Below are 27,595 nucleotides of genomic sequence, written 5' to 3'. Positions count from 1 at the left end.
GGAAGATAGAGATATATTAGGAATAGAGACTTGTAACTATAAGGGATGAACTCCTCTCCCGCTGTTTGTAACTTGTACATCACGAAATCCTCGGCTCCGCCTCCTATATAAGGGGGAGTTGAGGGAGAAAGAAAGCATCGTTTTCATTGTCAACGCAACCCTAATTTTTAACAGTTGGGCACCTTTTCGGCTGAAACCTTCGAGATCTACTTGCCCTCTACTTTCCACGAAACCCTAGTCTACAACTTGTAGGCATTGACAAGTCAATACCTTGTCACATAGGAGGAGTACGGTTTAAACTTATTAAGCTATACACCCCCCATAATGCACAAAGAAAACCAAAACATTCTCTATTTATCATCCAAGTGACTAAATGAGCTTCAATGTTGAGTCTTAGTTGTGAGTCTTAGATTCATCTACGCGACCTCACGCTTTTATACACAAACACGGTGGCCTCGGCCATCAACCTCCTCCTTGAGGAGTTTTTGTTCTTCTTGCTTTCTCTTGGTTTTTTTGAGTTTCTTTTTTCCTTCTTTTTGTGTTTGGTTTTGTTTCTTCTTTTCTTGTGTTTGTTTTTGGGAAATTCATCCAAGTTTGGCCTTTCCTTGTTGATCTCTTGCAAACTTGGATGATTAGTACGCTTTGCAGCTACCATGTCTAATCCTAAGCCTTCTACCACTCCAAGACCATCTCCGTCTAAAAGCACAAGCCCCTACAAAAATCTTGGACTTCTGGATGTTGGCAGCCGGTACTACCGGTGGTTAGGACGGTACTATCGCCCCGTTGCAGTATTCTAACACCGTCAAAATTTTGCCATGGAGCGGTACTACCGCCTGGGGTATCGGTTAGTATCCGGAAGCGGTACTATCACTTTTGCGACCGGTACTATCGCTTCGTGATTTGACTTAAGGTACCGGATCAGGGGTTGGACTCCCAAATCTACCTTTTACCCCCAATCCACCTCAAGTCAAATCCGCCGCCGGCTCCAAGATCCACGAGGAGAGACTCCCAAATCTCCTCCTCCGGCCAACCTCGGCCTCTTCTCCTCCGTGGAGAAGCTTCCCACCCTCTTCCATGCCATGGCCTTCGGTATGTACCTCATCTTCCCTCTCTAGGGTTTGTTGGACTCCCTAGAAGAATAGGCTAAGGTTCCTTGGAGTTTTTGGTGGAGATTCACCTCTAAAAGCTTTTCCATGTGGGTAGACACTAGCTAGCAACATATTGTGAAGGTTTTGACCTCAATGCCATGAACCATGGCCAGATCTGGGCATGCCTATTTCGAGTGGTAATACCGGTCATTCTTGACCGGTACTACCGGTCTTGACCGGTACTACCGGACCCGGCAGCGGTACTACTGCATGAAACAACTTTCTACATGTGTTGCTTGTTAGTGTCTCACGCGTTCCAATTCCAGGGCTTGTGCACTTACCCCCATTCCCTCTACAATCTATGTTGATCACATGTTCTCAACCTCGAGCTCCGAAGAAAAGGAACCTCACCGTCTCTCATCGCAAAGGGGAGATCGAAGAAGAAATCCTCTCCCCTCGTACAACCAAGAGAAAATGAGCAGCGACAGCCAAGAAGGCCGCCACGGGACCCATCAAGCCAACGAACAAGCTATCGAAGCACCAATTCTTGGAAATCCGGAATGTCAACCCTTATGTGGTCGAGAAGAATGTCCGCTTGTGCTCAAATCCATACTTCTATCACAAGAACCAAAAGAAGATATACAATGAGGTCTATGCTATCAAGAATTTTGCTTGTTGCCCCTAATGGTCAATCAACATAGAGAAGTTGGATTCTGAACCCGAGTATTTCGGAGAAGCCAAGGATATTTATGAGGAGCTTGGACTAATCCCCTTGATGACATTCAACCATCCATATTCGGAGGAGATCATTTTCCAATTCTATTCCACCGTCCAATTTGATATTGATGAGAATGGTCTTCGCTCTCTCACTTGGATGACCAAGGAGCACCTCATGAAGGCCACTTGGGAGGAATTTGCACAAGGTCTTGGCTACAACCTCGCCGCACCCAACAACTTCAATGTCTCCCGGGTTCACCTCGCTCACAAGCCTATGAGGAAGGACAAGATGGTGGAATTCTACATCACCGGAAGAGCTCTTTGTGGGAGTGCCTATGACCTCCTCCCCACATATGACATTATGCTCCGGGTCTTCCGCAACACCGCCAACCCAAAGAAGGGCAACCTCGATGAAGTACATGGATTCCTCTTCCACCTCTTGGTGCTCACTCACCTTAACAAGGGCAGCCGCAAGCAGTTGGACGTCATGGACTATATTTGGCATGAGATGCGTGAGTGTGCTCTTCTCCGCAAGCTCCCCGTATATGCTCCGTACATCATGAGGCTGATTTGCATCAAGTGGAGTGATGCAGAGAGGGGTGACTTGATCTCTCAATGTAGACGTCTCACCCCGCATCTTGTGCGCAACCCTATGATCAAGACACATGAGAAGCCAAGGTTTGGCCCCGGTGCTCCTAAGGAGAAGGATGAAGATAGTGATGCCAACAGTGATGCAAGACCAAGAGTTGGTTTGCCAAGCTCACCGATAGGTTTTCTGGTTTTGTGTGTGTGTCGCGAGTCGACGTGGTTGGAGAGGTGTAGAAAAGAAACAAGATTCAGCTAAACCGGTAGTACTAGTGCTGGTTGCAGTAGTACCACTATAGCTACCAGCACCAGGTACACCTCAGCCTAGAACCTCGCTGGCGGTTCTACTGATCCCTTCCAGGACCGGTAGTACTGGTTGAGGTACCGCATGCGATACCGATGATGTGGGCATTACCCTTCGGGTACCCATTATTGCTATACCCGGTGCGGATTATGGAGGTGGATTAACACAAGGACTCGATAAGCTGGACCCGCATGTAATATCGGCTTGGAATACAAGAAAGAGGACTCCAATTTGTACTAGACTAGGACTAAACCCTAACCTGGTTGCATATATAAAGCCAGGCAGGGGCACCCCTTGAGGCCATAGCATACACACATAGATATCGCAACATAGAAATCAGATTAGACTAGATACAATATATTATCATATGCTGGATTGCTAGCAGGACGTAGCGATCCTCCACCGAGGGGACGTGAACCTGGGTACGTCATGCCTACTCTCGCTCCCGGAATCTCCGGGCGTCGCCTTTCCCAAAACCTAAGTCCATAACCTTGGACATTGCCGAGGACACAATCTCGTCAACCGCCTTTCTGGGAAAACACACAGAACAATTGGCAGTACCTTAACGGTACCTCAACCGGCATTACCGCTTGAGTCACCCTTGATGGTGAAACGCGGTAGTACCAGTCAGGTACCGGTTCAGTACCGGTTAAGAGAAACATGCGGAGTTTCCGACATGGTACCGCACTGGTACCGGTTTGAGTCCAGGGCACACAGAAGCCATGCCGTTACCTTGACGGTACCGACACTGGTGGTACCTGTTGTTCCCCACGTGTCCTTCGCCAAAGGCGTGTGTTTACCCTAAGGCGGTAGTATCGCTTGAGAAAGCGGTAGTACCGGTTGAGCTGGATCTGAGGACTCCTATAAAATGGGGTCTTCTTCCCTAGCTCGTTTTAGATCTTTTATACTCTCTCTCCTCCATTGTTGCAGAGCTCAAACCTAGAGGATCTCCCTCCCCATCCAACCAATCAAGCCCATACTTTGAGGAGTGGAGGAGGTCCCAATCTACACTTCCACCAAGAAAGAATTCACCAATCCCACCTAGTCCTTTGTGGATCTTGTAGCTAGGGTTCCTTTGTGGGATCTCTTGAAGATGATCCCCTATGGAGACTAGCTTGGTGTTGTGTTAGTTCCATAGGGTGTTGGGAGCTCGCTCCAACCTTGTGTGAAGGAACCACCGCCTCGACCGGCCTTGATAGTGGAGAGGTAAAGACTCCTTTGTGGAGTTTTCACGAGGAACAAGGTGAAACCTTCGTGGTTGTTGGAACCTCAGTGGTCCACACCTCCTCAACGTAGGCGTACTCCCTTTTATGGGAGGAACTGCGGTAAACATATCGCGTCTCGCCTCCGCTACCGTCCGCACGGTTGTTTCGTTTCCCTTACACTTGCTCCTTACGTGTCCCTATTGTTTTCCTTGCACCACATCATATTAGGCTCACCGTTCTTGGATAAAGTTGTGTCACCTTTGCTTTCGCATCGTCTAAAACTGAAAAAGAACTAAAATTGGTATAGCGCCTATTCACCCCCTAGTCGCGCCACGATACATTTAGCTGAGGCGTGCAGCGCGCGCGATGCGGATTGAGCACGACAGCAGCTAGCGTGCAGGCTAGCAGTGAGCATCCTGGAGCGGGAGGCAAGCGGAGCGAGCAGCACGGTCGGGCTGACAGTGCGGCCCGGTACTACCGACAGGGGAGGCCCGGTACCACCGGCCCGAGTGGCCTGGTACCAATGGCACTAGTACCGGTGCTGGTGCCGGTCTTCGGCCACGTGAGTGCAGGGTGGTTCCGCGTGTTGGGGATCAACCCGGTACCGCAAGCGGTACCAGGTGCGGTGGCACCGGCCCAACCCAATACCAACCTCTTTTTCTTTCTTTTCTTTTCAAAACAAAAGCAAACTTAAAATCCTAATATTTAGAGATTGGAAACTTCGATTAATAGGAAACCAATTTTATTGAAAACAGAACGACAAGAGCAAAATCTATAGTTCTTCTTTTTTGTCATTTTCTCGGCTCACGCACAACCGCTGGTGTTTCCGAACCGGAAGAACCGGCGGGACGGCGCCCGGATCCGCATGTTGGCTCGCCGAATCGCGGCGAGCCATAGCCACGACCGAGGCACTGCATATCGAGAGCGACGAGGGAGGCCGGAAGCCTCCAAGTCCAACCAACACCCCATGGCGCTGGCGCGCTTCCGTCACCACCACCACACAAAATTCGCGCTCCCGTGCGTGCGTGATCCTAATCCCCCGCGCCCGCGGCTACGCAGATAACACTAGAGCCATGCACCAGAGCAGCAGGAAGACGACGGGGAAACAGAGGGACGAGGACTAGGTGGAAGCGCACAGGATGATGGCGGACGAAGGTGAGGACGCGCCGGTGGCGGCCGTGGCCGTGGGCTTCGGGCTGCCCGAGGAGCTGGCGGCGGTGCTTCCGGCCGACCCGTTCGAGCAGCTGGACGTGGCGCGCAAGATCACCTCCATCGCCCTCGCGTCCCGCGTCGGGCGCCTCGAGGCGGAGGCCGCGGCGCTGCGCGCGCAGCTCGCCCAGCGCGACGACACCGCCGAGGACCTCCGCGAGCGCGTCGAGCAGCTCGAGTCCGCGCTCGCGCTCGCCACCGACCGCCTCAGCCGTGCAGAGGACGAGAAGGTAGGTCTGTTTGCAGTAGCCGGTCGTGAGCTCAGCTTTACTGACAATTGGCTCAAGGCGACAGGCTCCAGTCTCGGTGGCCGGCCAACTGGGCTTTCCTCTCGTAGCTGCTCGATCAGTCGTTCAGTGCGAATTATCAATCTGATGTTTCTCTGCTTTTGACTGAATATACAGGAGACGGTGCTGAAAGAGAATGCCAACCTGTCGAACACCGTCAAGAAGCTGAACAGAGACGTCGCCAAGGTAACATGGCATACATATCGTTGCATTGCATTCTGGAGTCGAATTAGACATATGCGTGTCTCTGTTTCAATGTCAAAATGTTAAATTTATCGACACATCATTTAGGGAATAATGTTCTCGAGGTCACCTCTGCTATGCGGTCTGTAGTCTTTGTCCTTACCCCAGCTCATGCCCTGGATTGCAAATTATATGCAAGTGAACCAACTCATTAGTGTGAAAATGTTACGAGTTCTCTGCTATTGTAAGCCTGTAGAGATCTTTTGCCCGTTACTGTTTCGGACCATAAAGATTATGTGCTTTTTACTATCTATTTAACGCTCCTGCTTGGTTACGCAGTTGGAAGTTTTCAAGAAGACGCTTATGCAGTCACTTCAGGAAGATGATGACAAACCTGTAAGTTGCCTGCATTTACATGTTAATGATCTAGTTACCGCTATCATGCTAAACAATGACTCTGGAATTATCCTCCTGATTTTTCTTAAAGTTTGTTTGCATAGCAAGTGACTTTTTGCTTGTCATGTTGTAGAACATTACTCCCAGGGCAAAGCTCACGGAAACTTCGAATTTCTCCTCTGCGCCATCTGCTGGAGGTACTGCAGAATTTTCATGGTTCTTGTGCTAGGTGTATTCCCCTACACCAGGTAATACTGCATGGTGCGTAAATTTGACTTGTAGATTTTATCAGATGAAGATTCAGAATTTCCAACTTCCAAATCATCACAGCTGTCAGAAACTGCAAGTTCTGCTTCAGAGGAAAGTAGTCACGCTGAGCCAGATGGTACTTACGCTTCTCACACTATTGAATGTAAAATTATGTTCACTAATATTCAGCACATAACAACCTTTTATACTTACAGTACCTAGGCCACCCCGCACGCATGTATATATCCCGTCATACAACAGCACACCAAAGCTTACTCCTCCAGGTTCACCTCCAAGGGGCTATGCGCCACTCTCACCACCAAGGCGGCATTCAATCTCAATTGCATCAATGAACAGGCTCGATGACAGATCTTCGCTCTTTTCCAGTCAACATAGTTCAATGACATCTCCATTTGAGGCAGCAAGTCAAACAGGTTAGCTTTGATAGCTTGCCGAAAATAGTGTATGTATATGTAATATCGTTGCTACTTTTCTGTGAAATATGAACACCTGCCATGCATAATTTCTAGAAGTTCGTAATAAATGAGTGCGACTGTGATTCTTAGAGGATTTTTTTTTGGTCTGTGAATCTTCACTAATTTATGCTGTTTAATTTTATTTGTATTTGTTTCAGCACGAACACGAGTTGATGGAAAAGAGTTCTTTCGTCAAGTCAGGTATAATTGTGTCAATGAGCTCTATTCTGAACATCAAGTATCTTTTGTTAGTTAGAAAATTGATACGCCATTTATTATGTTTACCTACCTTTTCCTAGTCTACATCTATGCCGCTTTTATGTAGTAAAAACTTTTGGAAGTATGAAATTTGGATGCCCTTAAAGAACTACACAGTTTGAACTATAAAATAATCTTACAAGTGCATAAAATGTTTACGTCAATCTTGGTGCTTTACCAGAAGCAGTTTCTTATCCACTAGCACAGATGGACACTTACACAGTTTCACCTCACTCCTGACCTAAACTTCTCAAACATGCAGAAACCGCATGTCTTATGAGCAGTTCAGCGCGTTCCTAGCCAATGTAAAGGAGCTGAACGCACACAAGCAGACAAGAGAGGTAAAAATGTGTATAAATAGGATTTACTGTTTGTTTTGCTATATCTAAAATAGTATTATTATATCTTCAGAATTTTCTTCCCTTTATTGCTCACTAGACTTATGTGACTCTTGCAGGATACACTAAGAAAGGCTGATGCAATCTTTGGCCCTGAAAACAGTGACCTGTACACCATCTTTGAGAGTCTAATTACCCGCAGTCATCATTAGAGTCCTAAAATCAGAATCTTCTCTTACGATTACTTATGATCCAGGTTTTGCTGGCTTTGTGATTCATATGGTTGCTATTTATTGTATTTAAAATTTGTAGAAGTCACCTCCTATCATTGCATATTTCGGGTATATAGTTTTAAAATTCCGTGCTGCTGTTAATGTAAAGTCCTGAATTATCTGTAAGCTACAGCTGTTACATATAAATACAAATGCAAAATTTGCAATTCGGAGGCAATGGTTCTTCCCCTCCTAAATTTATGATGTTTCATGTAAGTCAAAGTCAAAACAATTTTTTCTCTCTCAAGTACCATAATCAATTAAATCCATCTTTTGAGAAGATAAATCTAAGTACTTTTCATACAATTTTAACTCTGTTGGATCTTACTTCTTCTAGTACGGTAAGACGACTGAACATTATGTACTCTAAGTGGACCTTTCGGTATCTAATCTTTGATATTTCTTATCAGTACTACTACTATAAGAATTTGTTATGTCCAGGCCCTGAATTATTTGGCGGCCTGCTCCAAATCGCCATTTGTTCTTCAAAGCTCCCAATAACGGCGGACTGCTTCTTGTTCGCTAAAGAATTTGCCAATCGATTGTAATATATTTCAGCATCGAAATCACTTAACACTGTTACCAGCTTTGTACTCTGCTGGCTGATCACAATCTGCCCATCTGTGCTTTTTGTTGCGTTGGCAATAACGCTTATTGGCTTCAGCTTCACGGATGATTTCAGTTCAGATCCCTGGACCATGTAAACCGCACCAAGAACTTCTCCCAAAAATATATCCTGGAACAGGAGAATTTGTTTTAAAAAATCATGCCTGATAATTTGCATAGAACAATTTAAATAAACTATTGGTCAGTATCACGTGCACAGAAAAGCAGGGCTTGTAGCAGTCCGTTACCACATGTTGATATAACTTCTGTTTGCTCTGAAGTTCGTTCAATAAGGAGAACATCTTATGGACAAACATTGATTCTGGAGTTTGCTTGGTTATCTCCAAGGCTTCCAGGACAGCCCCGAACGAAGCAGCTTTTGTTTGCTCGGTAAGGGGAATGAGTGTGATATTCAAATTGGATTCAATGACTGTTTTCGCAGCCAGTGGATCAAGAAAAATGTTGAACTCTGCATATCTGTTTGATGGAACAGTGAACACATTCCCATTCTCATGGCCTCCACCTGTGATGATGAGCCCTCCAACAACATAAACTCTCTGCACATGGAGAGAATGTGCTTAGCAAGAATAGTGTACACACATACAGTGTTCAAGAAAAAGAGAGTATTCACGGATAACAAATCAAAATACACATCTGAATATAGGGAGCACTAAATGATACCCGTGAGCATATCAATTAATCAAACTGCATGTAGTTTGATGTTCATCGGCAATTATTACAAGTGTTGCTATTTAAGCATGAAGTACAAAGCACCCACGATTTATCCACTACTGAACCCACTGGAACATGTATGACATATTTTATAACGAGGACTTTTTACCATTATAAAAATCAAAAAAATCAGCCAACACTTCAATGACAAGCTTCTCATAAACACCTTTAATATACTCTAGAATACCTATTTGCTTATACTTGATCATACACTAGAAACTACTATTCGTAAGATCTCAAGGTATATAATGATGATGAAATATGTGCAACACAGGGACGCAGAGAGAGAGAGAGAGATAGGGGTGGGGCAGAGAGAGAAGCCAGGATTAATGGAAGTGTCACAAATTAGTTTGTTGTGGCATGCAATTGTCCATTCTTATTTTTCTCAGGTTCAATATGAGATTCAGCTTTGTTATACGATACCATTTAATGTTCAACTCAATTGTATTTTATGATGATTGGCATTAGATTTGTGTACAGTATAACTGATATTGTATCAACATTGTTGCGCGGTTAATTATATTAATTGAGTAATATAAATGAACTTGTCAAGAATTTACTTTGATACATTCGCAAAAAAAAAGAATTTACTTTGATACAAATGAGATTCAAATACGTATATAAGTTTAATATAAATACTCTTTATTTATTTTAACTTGTATCAAAAAATAATAATGCCAATGCCAGCCATGGTTATTGTCAGTTACAAGTGTTATATATGGTCAATGTCGAAAGTGTCATTGCAGTTGATAAAAAGAGTGTTAATTATAGTATATAATTTTATTGTTATATTTACAGATGTATGCATCTACACCTCTTGTATCCTGTAGAGAAGTGAAATAGAAAATAAGTTCCTCTTGATATGTCAGTTTAATTTAACAGATCTTTTTAAAATTTGTTTTTAGAAAATTGTCTCTACTTTAAGAAAAATCAATTTATAGATAAAAATTTATTAATTCTAAAGCTTTGCTAATTTATTTTGTTAGTCATATCATCAGCTTGGTGTACGGTCCGATTCATAGTAGTGAAAATGCCCCCCTCTAGGTATTAATCTGAATTATAATTGATATCCAATCGCAATTAAAATATAAAGCAAAATCATGTATATACTACTGTAGAGAGTTTAACCACGGTGTTCATTTCATTTTGAATGTGCTTGTAGGCACCAACAAATTTAACAGAGTTTGCAAACAATTTAGGATTTTAATAACTAGGATGATGTTGAAATGCAGGAGAAAGGCATTACATATGCCCTAGTACTTCTGATATAGATATATAGAGACGCCACAGTTTTCAATGAAAAAAACTCTGTTTCAAGGATAAAAAATTCTTAGTTTGAACATTGTTGGTAGGTACTAAACACACACTTGAAACAAGGAGCAAGGAGAAAAAACGCTGCAAAAGAAGTCCAATGAAAGAATGTCCGGTTAGAAATATGTCCATGCTTTTGCTACCGATAAATAATACAAAACCGATATACTAAGCCATTACCGTCAGCTGCCATATCTATTGTGCTTAATTTTTGTTATAGATTTTGTAGGAAATTGGTTATGTAAGTTTATTCCGGATGAGTTTTGTTCTGTTCGAGTTAGTTAATTCTTCTTCTTTTGTTACATTTTTTTCAGATGGCGGAAAAAGGGATGTAAAAGCTGTGGATGAACTATCACAACCATCATTTGAAAGCTATAGTAAAATAATACTGACCTCTATCACAGAGCTTGCATCTCTGTCAGAGAGTGAAATATTGGCCAAATTGGTGAGAGGTCCACTGGTAAGAAGAGTGATCTTGTCACCTGGACCAAGTTGCTTCTTGACAGACTGCCAGACCTCAAAAGCCAGTGGCTGTCGATGTTCCGGATCATCTGAACTTTCAGGAGTGTACCTGATCATGCGATCAATAATCGTGTAAATATTTTTCGCCATTGTCACATACTCACATTATCATTCAAATGAATTGGATGCAGAACTTTTTCTGTTTACCTTCTAGGACTTCTTGGCAACGACCGAGCCAGTCCATACAATGTGTCTGAATCAATAAATCCACCACTGCCCAATGGAACAGCATAAGCATTAGTGCAACCAAGGGTTGGAGTGCCCAATGCAGTAGTATTGCCGAGGCCAACTGGAATGTCGTCGCGGCCCATCATATGTAGAATGTCGTAAACAATATCAATGCTCGCGATACTTGCCCAGCCATTTCCGTTGACCAAAACTCCCTATTATATGTTAGTAAAGTGATTTTATTAAAAACCTGGCTGTTCAATTGCACAGCATGATGTCCCTTTAATAGATTTTCAGTCAAGATTGTCTTCCTCACCTTGAGATCTATCACTTCTCTTGGTGCCTTCAGGAGATATATAAGGGAAACAAAATCTCCAGGGCTCATGTCCATGTCAAAGATTACTGCCTTTCCCTTGTTCACCTTCATGAAATCTGGTTTATAAAGAACTTCTCTATAATATGGGAACTGTGTACTGATGTTGAAACGACCAGCTTGTTCAGGGAGATTTAGAACCTGAAGAAAACAGTTCAGTTGCAGACAGCAATTTGATTGAGGTATGATTCGTCATACACTTACAGGGTGTGTGAAATTTAATTAGGCAATGGTCAATAAATAAAAACTGGAAGCATATTCTTGTAAATATTGCTGCGTGTTTGTATCATTGGAAGAATTGTGGTATTCATGCAAAGTTTGTCAAAATTGTGAGTTGCTAGATGTGACACCAGATTTTAAACCTCGACGCCGCCGCTTAGTGTTTACCTCTAGGAAGCTCTTGAAAAATTCCCTGTCAAGTGCGCTACTGTTATCCGTGTTTGGCGTTGCGCTCGTCGCGACACGAACATGTACTCCTTCTGAACCAGACACTTCCTTTGTGTATCCATCCTAAGGAAAAAATCCAGGTTGATCTGAATTTAGTTCAGTTTCTCATAAACAGCTGGATAATATTCTGAGTGTGTTATGTAAACACCATGAATATTAGTACACGCTACCTGGCATCTTCCGTTGTTGCTTCCCGGCACCAGGCAGAAGCTGTCTCTGATCCCAGTCTGGACATGGCCACTGTGAGCTCCACCTTCCTTCAGACCAAACTTAGGTGTCACACGGCCGTCGAAAAACGGGTTCGAGCCGTCGCGCAAGCCGTACGGTTCGTTGGAAGTGATGACCGTGATGTTCATATACTCTAGTTCAGCAAACTCATTCCCACCATTGGCCTCGCCATTGCGCATGGCAGAGAACGCGACGCCGGCGGCAAAGGAATCCCACAAATAATAACCCTACAGTAGTTATGAGTAGAAATATTTTCATACCAAATTAGCTACTAACTGAATCTAGTTTTAAATGATGAAATAATCAGAGAGAGATTTTGAGCTTGCCGTGCTGCCATGGAGGTCGGGCCCTGGCTTTCTGTGTCTCTTGAGGACCTTGTCCAGCGACTGGAAGCAGTAGCGCGCCTCGGGCGTGCTCTGCCACCGGCGCCCGAACTCGGCGAAGAACTCCTCGGTGACCGGGATGGTGTTGGTGGCGTCGAGCGGGACGAGCGTGACGGGGACGCCCGAGTGGAGCACCTGGTAGGCGGCGAAAGGGTCGCCGAACACGTTGAACTCGGCGAATGGGTTGGCGTTGTAGGCGGTGAAGAGGTTCCCCGGCGCCCGCACGCTCCCGCCGGAGACGTAGATGTGCTCAACGTTGCCGCGCAGGTCCGGGCGCGCCATGAGGAGGAGCGCGGCGTTGGTGAGGGTCCCGAGGAGGAGCAGCGTGGTGGGGCCGGCGGAGAGCGTGTCCACCATCACCTGCTGCGCCGTGGGCTGCCGGACCGGCTCGTACCGTCGGGGACCCCGCGGGAGGAAGCTCCTCCATACACCGGAGTTGGTGTCAGCGTCGAGCCGCCCGCCGCGGCGCCCAGGCGGGATGGCCTGCCGGTACCGGCAGCCGCCCGCCGTCGACATGCCCTGCCGTTCGTGTGTTCAAGTTTTGGTAAGGTGCGGCTTGGCCGGTTCGTCGGTGCATTTTCTTGGATTATGCTATTGTTACCTGGTCTATGAGTGGGAGGTAGCCGCCGACGTCGGGTTGTATCTCGCCGTCGTCCGATATGCCGCCGTCGCCGCCGACCCCGACGGCGACGTCGTCCCGGCCCATCATGTAGAGGATGTCGTAGAGCTGGTTGACGCCGTGCCCGGCGTCGATCCATGCGTTGGCGTTGATGGTAATGGCCTGTGCAGCAGTGTACGTTCACATCAGGACTCGTTAGAATAATCTCGTCTAGTCTAGAAAGAGAAAGAGAATCGAAGCAGGGAGTCAAAGCAATCCCAAGATGCGCCATCGTTGTCCTATCTAAATTGCTTCCTCTTTTTCTCACCAAAGATTGAATTGCTTCCTCTTTCTCCCAGCAAAAGATTAAACCGCTACCCTTTTTGAACCTAATAAGTAATTAACTAATGGGCAATGTCGACAATGCAAACAATCATGCGAGACGGCGCACGCGCGCAGATTGCAGGCCGGGAGATCCATTGGAGACGGACCGTTTCCAAAAGGAAGAAACCTACCTATGCGCACGAGCGAATACGACGGGATGGGATCAGCAGAACATTCTGCTACGCTAGAGTCTAGAGACGCATACATGGCCGGCGACGCATGCAGAGATGGGGGAGGACATGGTGGCACCAACCTTGACGTCGAACTCGGACCGGTCCTGCTTGAGGATGTACAGCAGCGCCAGGAGGTCGTCCGTGTCCATGTCCGTGTCCACCAGGATCCTCCTCGGCGCCGACGCCGGCGCCGCCGCGGCGGCCACCGCGAAGAACACCACCAGCGCCGCCGCAGTCATCCATGACCGCGCTCTCGGCTTCTCCATGAGTTGGTGCCTGGCTACTCTAGCTTTGGTGCTTTCCCTGCATGATGGGTGCCTTTTATGGGAGATATTGGTTGCCTTCGTTCGTCTCCGTGGGCATTAATGGGAGTGGATTAATACAGTCGTATGGATGGGTAGGATCAATCACACAAATCCAACATAAGCACGTTTTTTTCGAAAAAAATAAACATAAGCACGGACCGACCGAGCCATCAACGGCCCCGGCCAGGTACTCGACCTTATTTTTAGACGTATCTTATACTATGCATTAAATATGTGCTATCAAAAAGAGTTGTGAATTGATACGTTCAGGGAGAAAAAATTTCCATCCTTCCCAAAAAGATGTCACAGATTTGTAAATCACGTCTAGATGTATCAAAAATAGATAAATCCGTAACATCCTTTTTTAGACGGAGGAAGTATAATACTCCCAAGTACTCCTCCTGCTCTCTATATGTATATCATGAATAAGGTAAAATATAAGCTAAATCTGGCTAGGTAAATCTGTCCGGCAATTTGTCACAGATTTGGCGAATATGCAACAAGTGCTTAATTAGGGCCGGAGGGAATATTACGTTTTTGATCGTGGTCGTTTTCCAACTTCCCTGGTGGCCTAGCCCGAGCTACAAGCCTCGATCGTCGTCGTCTCGCATTTGGAGCAGGAGTGAGTGACCATGCACCCCCAACGGCTGACCTCCTTCCAGTCACTAGTCCACCTCTGTCCTTGGAGGCCGAAAATGACTCGACGGTGGAGCAAATTGGCCGGGACACCAGGGAATCATGAAACCGACCAATGACCTTTTGGCGCGCCAACACGTTCAGCCAGCTACAGGGACAAGCACGTTACCATTGACTTCATACAGTTGCGTCACAGAGTTGGCTGTGCGGTTCTACTGGGTTCAATGGTTGGAATGGTCGCATCGGGATTCTATATGAATTGTTTCGGTACTTATTTGCTAAATTCTAATGTAAGGATCGAGTACGAGCTAGCTAGTAATTTAATGGTGAATAGGGGTAAGATTCAATGGAACCAGTGTCGATCGGATTTTCAGAACAAGGTCACGTCTATATTTAAGATCTCAACCGTTGGACCTGTTCATGATTGAAGGAGTGAAGAATCTTGTAACCTACGTCAAACTACCGTTAAACCGAGGCCAAAGTTCTAAACTTCCTAAATGTTGATAAAACTTACGTCAAAACCCTCACCAATGTGTCTTCTTTTTCCTCCCATGGTGTTCTTCGGAGTAAATATGATTAAAACTACTCCTTCTAAATAAAATTTGAACTAAAGACACAACACTTATTATGGATCCGATGAAGTAGCAATTTCTTGGTACTTGATGCAACTTTCGCAAGTTGATGTACTGTAGTGTACATTTGGGCCAAGTTCATGCAGTGCAAATGCGTTTTATTCGGAATGTAATGAAGGACTACATAGATCAATCGATACAGAGGAGCGTGATCCTCGAATGAGATCATTGACTTCATCCAAATACGAGGAGCGTGATACTCGTTTTTGGAAGATAGACCATTGGCATCATCCAAAACGTGTGATCCTCGAACGAGGCCATTGACTTCATCGATATAGGAGAATATTAAGGTGCGTCACTGGTTATTAAAGGAACTGTATTTGACATGTCGATTGCCTACTTGTCTACTCTATCTCAGTTCTTATATAGACTCGAATAACTGAGACCCGGACTCCCCGCGAACAAAAAAAATGAGACCCGGACTGGTCGTACAATACTAGCACCACCGGAGCTTATAGCCTCGAATTTGAGTCCCTAATCATAAAACTGCGAAGTGAACCCTACAATTTTCCCTGGAAGTTGACAGTGGGCGTAGCAGAAAACGGAGTAGAAAAACGGAATTCATCCACACAAAAGTTCAGGTTGACACCACTGTTCCCTTTTACCAATATGCAGTGGGCGTTTTGTCTGTTATGCACTAGCAACTTGACGCAAGGGCATACACTTCTCGGTTTGTGCCTGCCCATGAAGCATTGCACAAACTGAACCTTGCGACAACAGGTAGCTGATAAAATTCAACGGTAGAATTGTGCTGCCTGCCATTCTGCAGCAGCAGCTTGACCCGGGCCGCTCCTTATGATCGTCCAGTCGCTGAGAACTCCGACAAGTGACAACTTTACCCACTGTTAGGTTCTTCTCTTTCCCCTGTGAATGAGAACATATGTGGAAGAAAAAGATCGCGATAGCAGAGCAGCAGAGTGTGTCCAGGAAACTCACTGTTCCGGTCGCAAAAGTTCAGCCCTACTGTTCTGCTTAAGAAGAGTGGCCAATTGAGTCCAGTGTTTATGCTGCTCCATGATCTTGACACGCCATTTTTATGGAAACAGTGAGACTTTTTCGCATAACTCGATACTTTGGTCAGATTCTTGAAGCTTGTTCCTGTCGAAGGGTCAAATGTGCGAGTAATTTCCGTGGAAACTAGAGGAACATGTTTTCTCCGCCAAGGAGAGTTAATGATACTGTCGAACACAGGTGGTTGAGAAACAAGTTGCTTTCTAGTACCAGAAAACATCATGAAAAGATGAACATGTTCCATCGGTACAGTTACATACATGTCCAACAACTCCATGAACTAAAGATGCGACAAAATAATCAAATGGTCTATTTACTCTTCGATAAGCTATGGCATCTAATCAAGCAAGGACACTGAACTTTTTGTTCATTTCGATATTGCTGCTACCATGCAAAAGTAGTCTTCACACCCTCGAGTTCTCTGGTTGCCTGCTCCATGATGCCATCTGTTCTGCAAAACTACCAATAACGGCAGATCGCTCCCTTTTGCTCAGATAATTGGCAACTTGCTCGTAATATTCTTCACTGTAGAAATCTACTAACACCTTCACCGAATATGTGCTCTGTTGGTCAACTACAACCTGTCCGTCCGTGCTTGTTGAATTGTTGGCAACAATGCTTATTGTCTTCAGTTGTAATGACTGTTCGATATTAGATCCTTCCACCAGATAAACAGCACCAAGTAGTTCTCCAAGAAATATATCCTACATTTATGAAAAATTACCCCCAAATGAGAGAATAATTATTGAGTCACATATATATACTGTACAATAGTTTGAGATGTAATAGTTCCTGTCTTTATGGGTTCAAAATCCTTTGCAGGCAATCTACTAATCTGCAGGCTCACCGGTCAAAAGAGTCCTCAGTTGTAATGCCCCAGGTTCATAATTGGCTAATACCTAACCATGTACTGGGTGCGCACGCATAACAACCGAATTGCACTTCCTCGGCGTTTCATGCAAAACGGTTGACTGGGGGTTGCACCTATGGGTTTATAGGTTGGAGATGCTCCACTAAACTAGAAATGTGGACTATTTCAACCATCGCATACATATATACGTGGTCATTGGTTTCTAGGGTTGGGCTGGTATGTCACACTCAGGACTGGTTAAAACAGTATAAGTATTAAGTACCCCTTGAATCCTTGACAGTTTAACTCGACATTTGATGGTCAGAAAATCACGATTTCTGTAAGCAAAACAAATAATTCGTTTTTTTATTTCATCCTTTTGCACTTTTGAAAAAATAGCTTTAGCAAATAACAGAAGGAGCTGCAGACATTACCATATGATGATACAGCTTGTGCTTCTGTTGAAGGTCATGCAGCAATGACAGTAAGTGGAGGACAAAACTTGATTCTGGAGTATGTTGTGCATGCTTTAGAGCTTCAAGGAGAGGCGGAAAGGAAGCAGCTTTTCTCTGAGAGCTCAGGGGAATCAATGTGATATCCAAAGTGGACTCTAGAACTACTATCGCAGCTAAGGGATCAAGAAATATATTAAATTCCGCATATCTATTAGATGGAATAGTGAACACGTTTCCGTTCGAATCATTTTCATCTCTGATATGTCCTCCAACAACATATACACTCTGCGCACAAGAGGAACATGCAAGTCAACATTAACAGTGAACAGTTTAAAAATGCATTAAATACTGCACGGAAGCAAAATGCAGTGGCCAAATAACCAACCTCTATTACAGAACTTGCATTCTTGTCGGAGAGAAGAATGTTGGCCAAATTTGTAAGAGGTCCACTGGCAAGTATAGTGATCTTCTCACTTGGATCAAGTTGCTTTTTAACGGACTGCCAAACTTCAAAAGCCAAAGGTTGACGAAGTTCCGGATGACCAGTATTTCTAGGAGCACCATGTTCTACTGAATTTTCAGCAGTGCACCTAATTGTTCAAATCAACAAGCTGTAAATATTTAAGCCACTTTCATTATTTCATATGTGGGTCATTTTGGTTCAAGGATACCTTCTGGGACTTCTTGGCAAAGACCGAGCTAGTCCATAAAGAGTGTCAGAGTCAAGAAGACCACCACTGCCTTGGGGAATCGCACTGACATACTTGCAACCAAGGGTTGGAGTGCCTAATGCAGTGGAATTACCACGGCCAACAGGAATGTCATCGCGACCCATCATATGTAGAATGTCATAAACGACATCAATAGTTGCGGCATTTGCCCAACCATTGCAACTAACTATAATTCCCTACATTCATTATAGTAAAATTACTGTGTGGCCAAAAATAGCAAGGCAACAAAATCTTTTATTTGCATGTAGGCACATTACTGTGCCATTTCAGATAATTGTACCTTTAAATCTATTACTTCAGTAGGTGCCTTCAAGAGGTATATAAGGGAAATAAAATCTCCAGGACTCATGTCCATGTCAAAAATGACCACTTTCCCCTTAGTTTTGTTAACGAAGTCTGACTTGTAAAGAACCTCTCTGTAAAATGGAAACTGTGACATAATGTCTAAACGGCCCGAGTTCTCAGAGAGAGTTAGGACCTGCAGACCACAGTTCAGTTACCACCAATCTTAGAATGGACCAATATGACATAAATTATTGCTGACAATGCTTACAAGATGCTTTATTTTACATTACATGTGATGATGAATGCAATGTGTATTAACTCCTCCATGCACAGCTTTGTGTTCACAGGATATCGTTACCTAAAGAGCAGGCTAATATATGGCTGACGAGTATGCAGGGTAAGATGACATTTCAATTTTGGATTGGCTTAAGTAAAACATTCTGTTTTTTCGTATGGCACCTTTGAGCTCAGGTATGGACAATGGTATTCAAATGTGTTTTAAGACAATGTCTGTATAGCAAACTCACTCCTTAGTGAACAATCTCATAAACAAGCATGCTACAGTAGTAGATGCTACAACCATATACCACTAAATCTGTCTTTCCGTAGAGCAATTTTTTGGGTGGGCTAGAATAAGCTCGTTCTCAGAGTCAGTGATCTTCAAACAATAACAGGGTATAATGAAGTGGATTTTACATAAAACAGACGATCGATTATCCAGTCTATGTAGCTACTCGGGGGAATTCTCAAACTTGGTTTGCAAATAAGCTGAAATTGCCCCCTAGCAATAAATCTTACATTAGGCAAAAGGGTAATAACCAAAGGTAATCTGTCAAAGAGAAACTAGCGAGGTAGCACATAATGTTGTTTTTTGCACAGAGATGCGAATATTCAGCCTCTCTTTTGTTGCTAGTTTGCCTGCTTAGTATGGTGTGCTTATCTATTTGCATTTCATTTACCATTCCCTTCTAGTGTGCTCGGGGGAATTCTCAAACTTGGTTTGCAAATAAGCTGAAATTGCCCCCTAGCAATAAATCTTACATTAGGCAAAAGGGTAATATACTAACCAAAGGTAATCTGTCAAAGAGAAACTAGCGAGGTAGCACATAATGTTGTTTTTTGCACAGAGATGCGAATATTCAGCCTCTCTTTTGTTGCTAGTTTGCCTGCTTAGTATGGTGTGCTTATCTATTTGCATTTCATTTTCCATTCCCTTCTAGTGTGCTCAGTATGGTTCGGAGAGTGGCTTTCAAGAAATGGTGGCTTGGTGCTAATCTACAAGCACATATGTTGGTTGGGTTGACGTTCTTTGTTGGTCAAAATGGCCATGACAAATATAGATGTGCGGGCTTTGATCATGGTCCTTGCTTCAGCAGCAGGTGGTGAGGTATTCTGTGATGGCTAAGAGAATATGCTTTGATGGCCGTAGTCCAGGAGCTCTTCATCAGTGATGGATTGAGCCACTGATGCATAGAAATAGGCTGCGTACTCATTGAAAATTTACTTTCCAAACTATGTGTTATGTTGAACTGTTTACTTCTAGTATTCTTGCTACAAGTCTATAATAAAACCGTGGATATGTGCATCTCACGATGCAAAGCACATGAAACTGTTCTCTTCTATTATCTAAAAAGAGTATGGACTATTATGGCTCCCAATATGTAAAATCCAGCAATTCTTCTAAATAAAAGGTTCAGCAGATATACTGGCACATGCCAATGTATCTGCCATCACCAGTCAGCTGATACAGATGATACCAAAAAAGTCACAACAGAAGCAGATTATGACCAATTAGCAAACTAGTAATAGCTAGTTCGCATTCTTAAGTGCTGATTTATACCATAGGACAAGCTCAAAATGAGAGCACATAAAATATTCAACTGTCAAGCATAATATAATAAACAAGTTATCTGAAACTTTCCTACTGTTATACATAAAGAACCACAATCAATTGGAAGCTTACAAGGTGACTGTATTTTTCTACCTAATAAAAAGATGATTGCATTGCAGAGGCTATAATTTGAATATTGACAGACATAATAGATACAATAGGTAAGAATTTGTATTTATTAACCACGTGAGCTGTGATATTGTGGCATGCAAGGTCATACGCCAACCGGGCTTACCTCTAGGAAACTCTTGAAAAACTCCCTATTCAGATGGCTATTTTTATCGGTGTTTGGTTTAGCCTTTGTGGCAACACGAACACGGACTGCTTCTGGACCAGACATTTCCTTAGTGTATCCATCCTAAGAAAAAATATAATTAGTCAATATATTGAGTTTCTCATACACAGTAAATTTGTTAAGTCATCTAATTCACTTGCAACATGAGGAAACTCACTTGACCATATTAAATAGTAATATTTGCTCCATTCTTGTAATGCATTTTTTCATGAAATTTTATATGTATTCAAATCAAAATTTATATGTATTCCACTGGATATCCTTTATACGACGTTTCTATGGCAACAGAATGAAGTGATACATAAGGGCATGTGTCAGAAATTTTTTAGCTTCGCTGGAATTTGAGTTCTTTGTTTTTTTTCTCTCTCCTTGTTTTGGTTTCCTTATGTTTCTGTTGGTTTTCATATCTAGCCTACTCCAACTTGCTTGGAAAAAGGCTCTGATGTTGTTGTAACTATATTTCCGATTTAAAAATGTGCAACTGACGCATATAAATCAATTAGGCTAGGGGACATACCTCACATCTTCCTTTCCTACTTCCCTTGATGAGACAGAAGTTGTCTGTAATTCCAGTTTGAACATGACCACTATGAACTCCACCTTTTTCAAGACCAAACTTGGGAATTGTATGGACACTGAATAATGGGTTCGAACTATCATATACACCATACGGTTCATTTGAAGTTATTACTGTGACGTTCATATAAACAAGCTCGGCAAAATCATTTCCATCTTGGAAATTCTTGTCATTGCGCATGCTAGAGATGGCTACACCAGAAGTAAAGGAATCCCACATGAAATAGCTCTGCATTATGCAAAGACAACAAGAAGAAATAGTAAGAGAACCCAGAAAAGGTTCTATATTACACCAAATCAAAATTATGTAAGGGTAAATAATATGAACTTACTGCATGGAATTGATCATCGGACCATGTGTCTCGAGCCATTTTCAAAGACTTGAAACAGTATTGTGCCTCGAATGTACTTTGATGTTGTTGAAATGCATAAAAGAAATCTTCGTTGACTGGAATTGTATTAGTTGCATCAAGAGGGACAAGGGTGATTGGAATGCCAGAATGAAACACCTGAAGAAGTAAAATATTAGCTAACTTATTATTTGTCGGTCTATAAAGTGACACGATTATAAAGTAAAAATAGATTCACGTATTATCGAGTTATTTATTATATCAAGTAGTACGAAAGATCAAGTTCATATACAGCTCCCAGCTTCAGTTCAGAAACAATAATTCTATAAATATTACATTAATGTGGGGCACTTAATCACAGAACGGGAGTAACAACGCTAGCGTGCATGTCAACATGGAAAGAACATTATTCTTATCCGCTGAAGAATTTATTATGGAGGCTAGACAGCAAGACATGGAACATGATTGTCCTTTGCTCCTTGAGAGAAATGCTATTATGCAATAAGTGGAATCCAAGACCAAGGGATACAAATTTAGAGATACAGACGTAAAAGAAATAAGATAATTTCAGTTTTAAAGTTCAACCAGAAAAGAGTAGAATAGGAGGCCTCTTTAAGATGTAAGACACATACCTGATATGCAGCAAAGGGATCACCAAATATGTTGAATTCTGCATTAGGATTGGTATTGTAACTAGTAAACAAGTTACCAATGTCACCACATTGCTGTGGTGTACAAGATGAGGTAGCATTTTGCGGACAGCAACCTGTTGGGTTCTTCGACCTCACACCACCACCCATAATGTATATGTGTTCCACATTTCTTTTCAGGTGCGGATATGTCATAAGAAAAATAGCGAAGTTTGTATGTGATCCAATGAGAATGACGGTTGTGGGGCCAGCAGATATTGTCTCTATCATTACTTGCTGAGTTGTAGGTTGATGAAGTGGTATATATCTTCTGTTCCCCTGTTTTACATATTAAAACAAAAACTTGGACCTGGTAACAAATATACAAATAAGCAGAGTACCCAGGCACATTTCTTCTAGAAAGGACACTAAAATGATGGCTTGGTATCATAAATATTCCTCAAACTGCTCTTATTTGGCTCCAAGGCTGGTTCACCGCAGACAATAAAAGTATTTTGGTTCTAATGTTTCCCTTAGTCAAGCAACGTTTAAAAAAAAAATTGACCGTATGTTCGTTTTTTTTAAAAAAATTGACCATATGTTGTTAATATGAGCTTGTCCTTTGGCTAATTAACACCAGATAAAATATGCCAGCTTCCAGACACATTTAGACGACAAATAAGCAAGTTTTGATTTCCATCATAATATCTTTCAGATGTTACTCTGAGAAGTATGGTTCAGAGTGCTAGACGAATACAAAGTTGAAGCCATCACCCTGACAACCACTGATGATTTTTGTAGCAAGGTGAAGTGAATACGCTTGCTCATTCAGCTTCCATTGTGGAGCATCTAGCGCACACGTAATGACTGTATTTTGGAGTGAAGGGAATACACTCACTCATCCAGCTTACGTTGTGAAGCATCTAGCGCACGCGTAATGACTGTAGCACTCTGAACAGAGTGAGAAGTATGGTTCAGAGTGCTACACGAATACAAGGTTGAAGCCATCACGCTGACAGTCACTGACTATTTTAGTAGCAAGGTGAAGGGAATCTGCTCGCTCATCCAGCTTACGTTGTGAAGCACCTAGCGCACGCGTAATAACTGTATTTGAGGGCTTGAATCCAAACTGTTCTATGGTCGTCGATTCAGTGCTGGGAGAAGCAAAGCTTATGGACGTTGGCTGGAGCTAAAGAGGTTCACCACTTGCCCCAGCACAATCAGCCTCCTGACTGGCGAGCTGCCATGGCTCAAGCTGTGGCTGCTGCGGCTGCGGCTGCTTGATTTATTTTCTGTTTTAGAGTAGCTTGGCTTTCTTTTCAGTTTCTTATTTGTTTTTGTTTTCCTTGTGTTTAGTTAGAAGTGGGGTGAATTTATTTTTTCCGCCTTATTGGTGTTTCTCCTTACTACAAGATGACACCATTTTGGTGTGTGTTCGAGAAAAAATCATAAGATCTTTAATCTTACAAATATGCAGAAATAGTAAATAAATGATTCACGTAGCTCTGAAATTTAACTCCACTTTTCCAGAAAAAAGAGCAATGGGTAGGATGAGACAAGGTAAAATAGACCAAAATGTCTAGTTTGGCAAATTTTGTGTATGGCTATGTCTCAGTTGATTAAACTTTTTTACGCCTTACAAATGATTATTAGGTTGCTAGGTGATGCAGTGGTGGACAGGCGACCATATTTTTAAACATGAAAGTGCAAAATTTCTACACAGGGCATGACAAAGGTATGCTGGCATACCTGTGGAAGGAAGCTCCTTCTGATTCCCCCGTTAGTGTCGACGTCCAACCGTCCACCACCTTCTATTGGAATAGCTTGCCTATATCGGCATTCCCCAACCGTTGTGATGCCCTAAAGTTTAACCTGTATATTAGTATCCACATTTTAAAAGGAAAATCACCTGCAAATATTTTTAGATGTTTTCTCTTGGGCATTTCTACAGAACGATAGTATTCCTATGTTTTGATTAAGATACCACATACAAGAGTACAAAACCCAGACGGCAACACAAACCTGATCAATGAGAGGTAAATAACCACCAACGTTGGGATAAATGGTTCCATCGTCTGATATGCCGCCATCACCACCGACACCGACCAGAATGTCGTCGCGGTCCATCATGTAGAGGATATCATACAGATGATTCACAGCATGTCCGGCATCACTCCAGGCATTCACATTGATGGTAACTGCCTGCAAATGTTCACAGGAGAAGCAATGTATCATGTCCTTGTGAACAACTGCAAAATATCCATCTATTGCAATCGTGAAACATGTCTCAGAGATTTGCAAGCAAGACTACCTGTAAAGTAGATTTGGCAAAGTGATATATGTCCTAATGGTAATGCTAGTAAGATCACAACAACCTTCGAAGACAAGGCTTCAATCAAATAAATTAACTGCCACAGTTTCTTACCATTCTCCTTGTTCCCCAATTGACCCAGGCATCGGAGAAGACTCAACTCGACCGCCTCGAGTGGCCCTGCCGCTGTACTGCCCCTTTCTCCGCGGCGGACATCTGACTCCGTAGAAAAGGGGGAGGGCGGCACCATCGCCGATCCATTTGGACGATCCTGCACCCGACGCCGAACCGTCGCGTCATCTGAGTCCCCGCCGCCGGACGTCGCCCTCAGCATCGCCATCGCCACGCTAACAAGTCTCGGTCCGTCTGCACGCGCGTTCTCGGGGCCGTGGAGGCGTCGCGCCACCCTCGGCGACGGCGGCGGCCTTCGCCCCCGTGAGCCACTACTCGAGGTAAGTGGGCCCAAACATCGTCCGATTCACAGCCTAAGCCCAAATCTCCCACACTCGGCATTTTGCACCCAAAAATCTGGGCCCGGTTCATTATATTGGGCGTTTCTTCACATTCAGCTTTTGCTTTTTTTTTCTTTACCAGAACGTGCACTTCCTTTTAAAAAGAAAAAAAATCATGTATATTGGGGAAGACATGCGCAAACTGAAAGAAGTCTATATCACCCCTAACTATTGGGTTTGGGACCCTAAACCCCCACAAGTTTAGATTGGGGCATTTAACCCCTAAATTCGAAATACCAGACAAATTACCCCCTACGGCCACTAATAGCTGTTTTGGTAGTTGTTTTGTCCACGTAGCCCAGTGGTTTTGCCGCTAGCTTGGACGCCCGCGTCGCGCGCACATCATGTTCGTCGCAACAAGCTTGCCTCAATCTCGCGAGCAGCTTTCGTCGTGCCTTGCATTGTCAAGCTCGTGTCGTGGACGTTGCCACCTCTGTTGCTCTCGACGCAGTCCGAGGACCGGCGCACGTAGGAAAAACCCGCGCCACGATGCTCGTCGTCCACGTCCCCATCCGAGCATGGAAACGAGTCACGCATCAGCTCGTCGTCTGAAGATCGGAGTCTGCGTCGCTCGGGATTGTCGTCATCATCAAGGTATCCGTCCCGGAGCGCCGGCCATGCGGACCGTCGATGTCGTCCAGTTAGCCACTCCGATGTCTCCATCCACTGATGCCACTTCCGGCTCGCCATCGACCTCTCGGTGAGCTACCACCTCGTTCCCACCCATCTCCCCTTCTTCACCGGCTCGGAAACATCATCTCCGTCCAGACCCGAGTGTCCTCACCATGGCCGCCGTGCCAAGCTCGTGCACGTCCGCCGCTCCGCACAAGCACGTCCGCGTATCTGCGCACCACTCCGGCATCACATTATCTCAAGCACGCGAGCGCGCCTCCTGTGTCGTAATCCTATACTGTATTTTTACCGCCGGTGACGGGTGACCTTCTCTCTTTTCCGTCGTGCTACCGACCGCCTCCTTTCTCTTTGCTTTGCATCTCCAGACCAGTCGACCAAGGTAACCATCGATTCACCAGGCAACAACCCAAATCACATCACAGCTTCATAGCCACCCTGCCAAGCACCTAACTGAGCAGCACCACCACAGCACGCATCGAGTCTGGCACGCAGCACCAGCATCAGCCGCACAGCTCCAGGGCCACGCTGGAACAACTGCCGCACATGGCGAAAACCATTGTCTACATGGACCAAACCAGCTACCAAAACATCTATTAGTGGCCGCATGGGGTAATTTGCATGGTATTGGAAACTTAGGGGGGTTAAGTGCCCCAATCCAAACTTGAGGGGGGTTAGCGTCCCAAACTCAATACTTAGTATTTGTCGGTTGGTGAGGTAGAGATGACATCATGGTATTAGAATAAGATATTTCCCTTCATATCCCATCTTCGATGGTGTGTGTAGACCTAGCGAAGGGCGCGTGAAGATGTGTGTCTGGCGAAGCTTCTGGGATCCCGTCGATGATCTTGTTTGTTGGTGTGGTTGTAGATCTAGCTCTTTTGTTCTCCGATTCTCATCATTGATGATGTTTGTTGTCGTGATGCACTGGTCCTTTGGGGCTAACAAGCTCTACTACGACAATCTTCTTTTGACTTTGATGATGGAGGGGCAAGGACGGCGATGCACCGTTGGTTAGCTGGAGTGCTTGTATTCTTTGTTAGGTGGTACAAGGTTCTATTTGTATTTTTGTTACTTTGGGGTTCTTTGCACTGTTGTGATGAGTAGTAATAGACCATGGATCTTTTCGCAATTTTTTTTATTAGAGGAGCTATGGAGATATATCGGTGAATTTTGTTGGGTGTATGGGGAAGTGGTCTGGGTAAAAGCAAGCTTGATTCTGATGCTAAGGATGGTGATGTCTCCTGGCATCGTTCCTCTTCTTGAAGGTATCGTCAAGAATCTCTCATCATATGTAAGTCTTCAGGAAAAACATAGATCCTCGAACCGGGCAACGGCGTTGTTGATGGCATCGATTTTTATCATTGGAGGTGTTGTTTATAAGGAGTTGGTTCACGGGATCTCCCGCTCTCGCATGTTCTCCTGGGGAGGTCATAGTCAACGATGATATACCAAAGAGACAAATTTGTATCCCATCGATCGAGATTGGAGCTGTCCCACGGGAGTTAAGTGGGTTCTAGTATGCTTGTCCCCTCTTCTATTAGTTATCCTGCTGCTTCCATATTTGTAATCTTTAAAGCGGCAAAAGCCTATTTTCTGAAAATATACTCTACTCTACTGAGTTAAAAAAAACAGACTAGGAGAATAGTACAAGTTTATCATAGTGCCCACTTATATGAGCATAAGAAAAGAATCAAAAACTTATATATGCTAACTACAATTCTACAAAGTTCCAACCGACCAACAGAAAGAAATACTATTTGTAATTCAGTTAACTTCGTTGGTCAGATTACTTTCGGGAGATATGGCTCACATTTGTGGCAGAGTAATACAGCATATAGTCAAAAGAAGATGCTCTATCACCGTCTTGTCTACATCAGTTGTACTTTAATTATGCTTGGCTAATGACATTGCTACAAACCAGCTAGGTTTGGTTTATTTATCAGTGCAGATTTTGCGGTTAGAAGGTTCTCCTTTCGTTTTTTGAGTAAACTTATGTCCTAG

General features: G+C 43.9%; 3 protein-coding genes across 5 annotated transcripts; 1 reads left to right on the top strand and 2 right to left on the bottom strand.

Annotated features, from left to right (window-relative positions):
• Positions 1-4,909: 4,909 nt before the first annotated feature.
• On the top strand, positions 4,910-7,768 carry LOC124706547 (uncharacterized protein At4g15545). The gene is made up of 9 exons (XM_047238213.1): positions 4,910-5,338; positions 5,513-5,581; positions 5,918-5,974; positions 6,108-6,171; positions 6,267-6,359; positions 6,439-6,657; positions 6,858-6,900; positions 7,220-7,298; positions 7,415-7,768. Exons 1-9 carry the CDS (start codon positions 5,039-5,041, stop codon positions 7,505-7,507), a joined length of 1,017 nt encoding a protein of 338 aa, XP_047094169.1. The 5' UTR covers positions 4,910-5,038; the 3' UTR covers positions 7,508-7,768.
• Positions 7,666-13,667, bottom strand: LOC124706546. The gene is made up of 10 exons (XM_047238212.1): positions 13,573-13,667; positions 12,939-13,118; positions 12,281-12,856; positions 11,897-12,181; positions 11,667-11,789; positions 11,223-11,420; positions 10,886-11,121; positions 10,610-10,787; positions 8,422-8,730; positions 7,666-8,303 (listed from the first exon to the last, which is right to left on the bottom strand). The coding sequence occupies exons 1-10, from the start codon at positions 13,639-13,641 to the stop codon at positions 7,986-7,988; spliced, it is 2,472 nt and encodes an 823-aa protein (XP_047094168.1). The 5' UTR covers positions 13,642-13,667; the 3' UTR covers positions 7,666-7,985.
• Positions 13,668-16,260: 2,593 nt separating this feature from the next.
• LOC124706543 lies at positions 16,261-24,718 on the bottom strand. 3 transcript variants are annotated; one of them, XM_047238209.1, is made up of 12 exons: positions 24,564-24,718; positions 24,161-24,387; positions 23,888-23,998; positions 22,142-22,477; positions 21,492-21,668; positions 21,101-21,388; positions 20,524-20,646; positions 18,393-18,590; positions 18,053-18,288; positions 17,767-17,971; positions 17,361-17,666; positions 16,261-16,780 (listed from the first exon to the last, which is right to left on the bottom strand). In XM_047238209.1, the coding sequence occupies exons 1-12, from the start codon at positions 24,697-24,699 to the stop codon at positions 16,481-16,483; spliced, it is 2,643 nt and encodes an 880-aa protein (XP_047094165.1). In that variant the 5' UTR covers positions 24,700-24,718; the 3' UTR covers positions 16,261-16,480. The 3 variants fall into 3 exon arrangements, with proteins under 3 accessions (XP_047094165.1, XP_047094166.1, XP_047094167.1); XM_047238210.1 differs by having other exon boundaries at positions 24,161-24,340; positions 24,564-24,670; XM_047238211.1 differs by lacking the exons at positions 24,161-24,387; positions 24,564-24,718 and having other exon boundaries at positions 22,142-22,508; positions 23,888-23,999.
• Between the last annotated feature and the right edge of the window lie 2,877 nt (positions 24,719-27,595).

Source organism: Lolium rigidum, chromosome 4 (genome assembly GCF_022539505.1).
Source record: "Lolium rigidum isolate FL_2022 chromosome 4, APGP_CSIRO_Lrig_0.1, whole genome shotgun sequence".
In the NCBI taxonomy this organism is placed as follows: Eukaryota; Viridiplantae; Streptophyta; class Magnoliopsida; order Poales; family Poaceae; genus Lolium; species Lolium rigidum.
This window is presented reverse-complemented; position numbering and strand designations above follow the sequence as displayed.

What these genes read in the sequence shown, in the direction of transcription:
- LOC124706547 (XM_047238213.1), top strand. Translation starts at nt 5,039, where the DNA reads ATGATGGCGGACGAAGGTGAGGACGCGCCGGTGGCGGCCGTGGCCGTG. An exon ending in CTCTGCGCCATCTGCTGGAG is followed by an intron (nt 6,172 to 6,266) that starts GTACTGCAGAAT and finishes AGATTTTATCAG; the next exon opens with ATGAAGATTCAGAATTTCCA. An exon ending in GAGTTCTTTCGTCAAGTCAG is followed by an intron (nt 6,901 to 7,219) that starts GTATAATTGTGT and finishes TCAAACATGCAG; the next exon opens with AAACCGCATGTCTTATGAGC.
- LOC124706546 (XM_047238212.1), bottom strand. Translation starts at nt 13,641, where the DNA reads ATGGACACGGACGACCTCCTGGCGCTGCTGTACATCCTCAAGCAGGAC. An exon ending in GAGAAGTGATAGATCTCAAG is followed by an intron (nt 11,122 to 11,222) that starts GTGAGGAAGACA and finishes AACATATAATAG; the next exon opens with GGAGTTTTGGTCAACGGAAA. An exon ending in AGAAGTTATATCAACATGTG is followed by an intron (nt 8,304 to 8,421) that starts GTAACGGACTGC and finishes CTCCTGTTCCAG; the next exon opens with GATATATTTTTGGGAGAAGT.
- LOC124706543 (XM_047238209.1), bottom strand. Translation starts at nt 24,699, where the DNA reads ATGGTGCCGCCCTCCCCCTTTTCTACGGAGTCAGATGTCCGCCGCGGA. An exon ending in ATTTACCTCTCATTGATCAG is followed by an intron (nt 23,999 to 24,160) that starts GTTTGTGTTGCC and finishes GTTAAACTTTAG; the next exon opens with GGCATCACAACGGTTGGGGA. An exon ending in GTAGGAAAGGAAGATGTGAG is followed by an intron (nt 20,647 to 21,100) that starts GTATGTCCCCTA and finishes ATTTTTTCTTAG; the next exon opens with GATGGATACACTAAGGAAAT.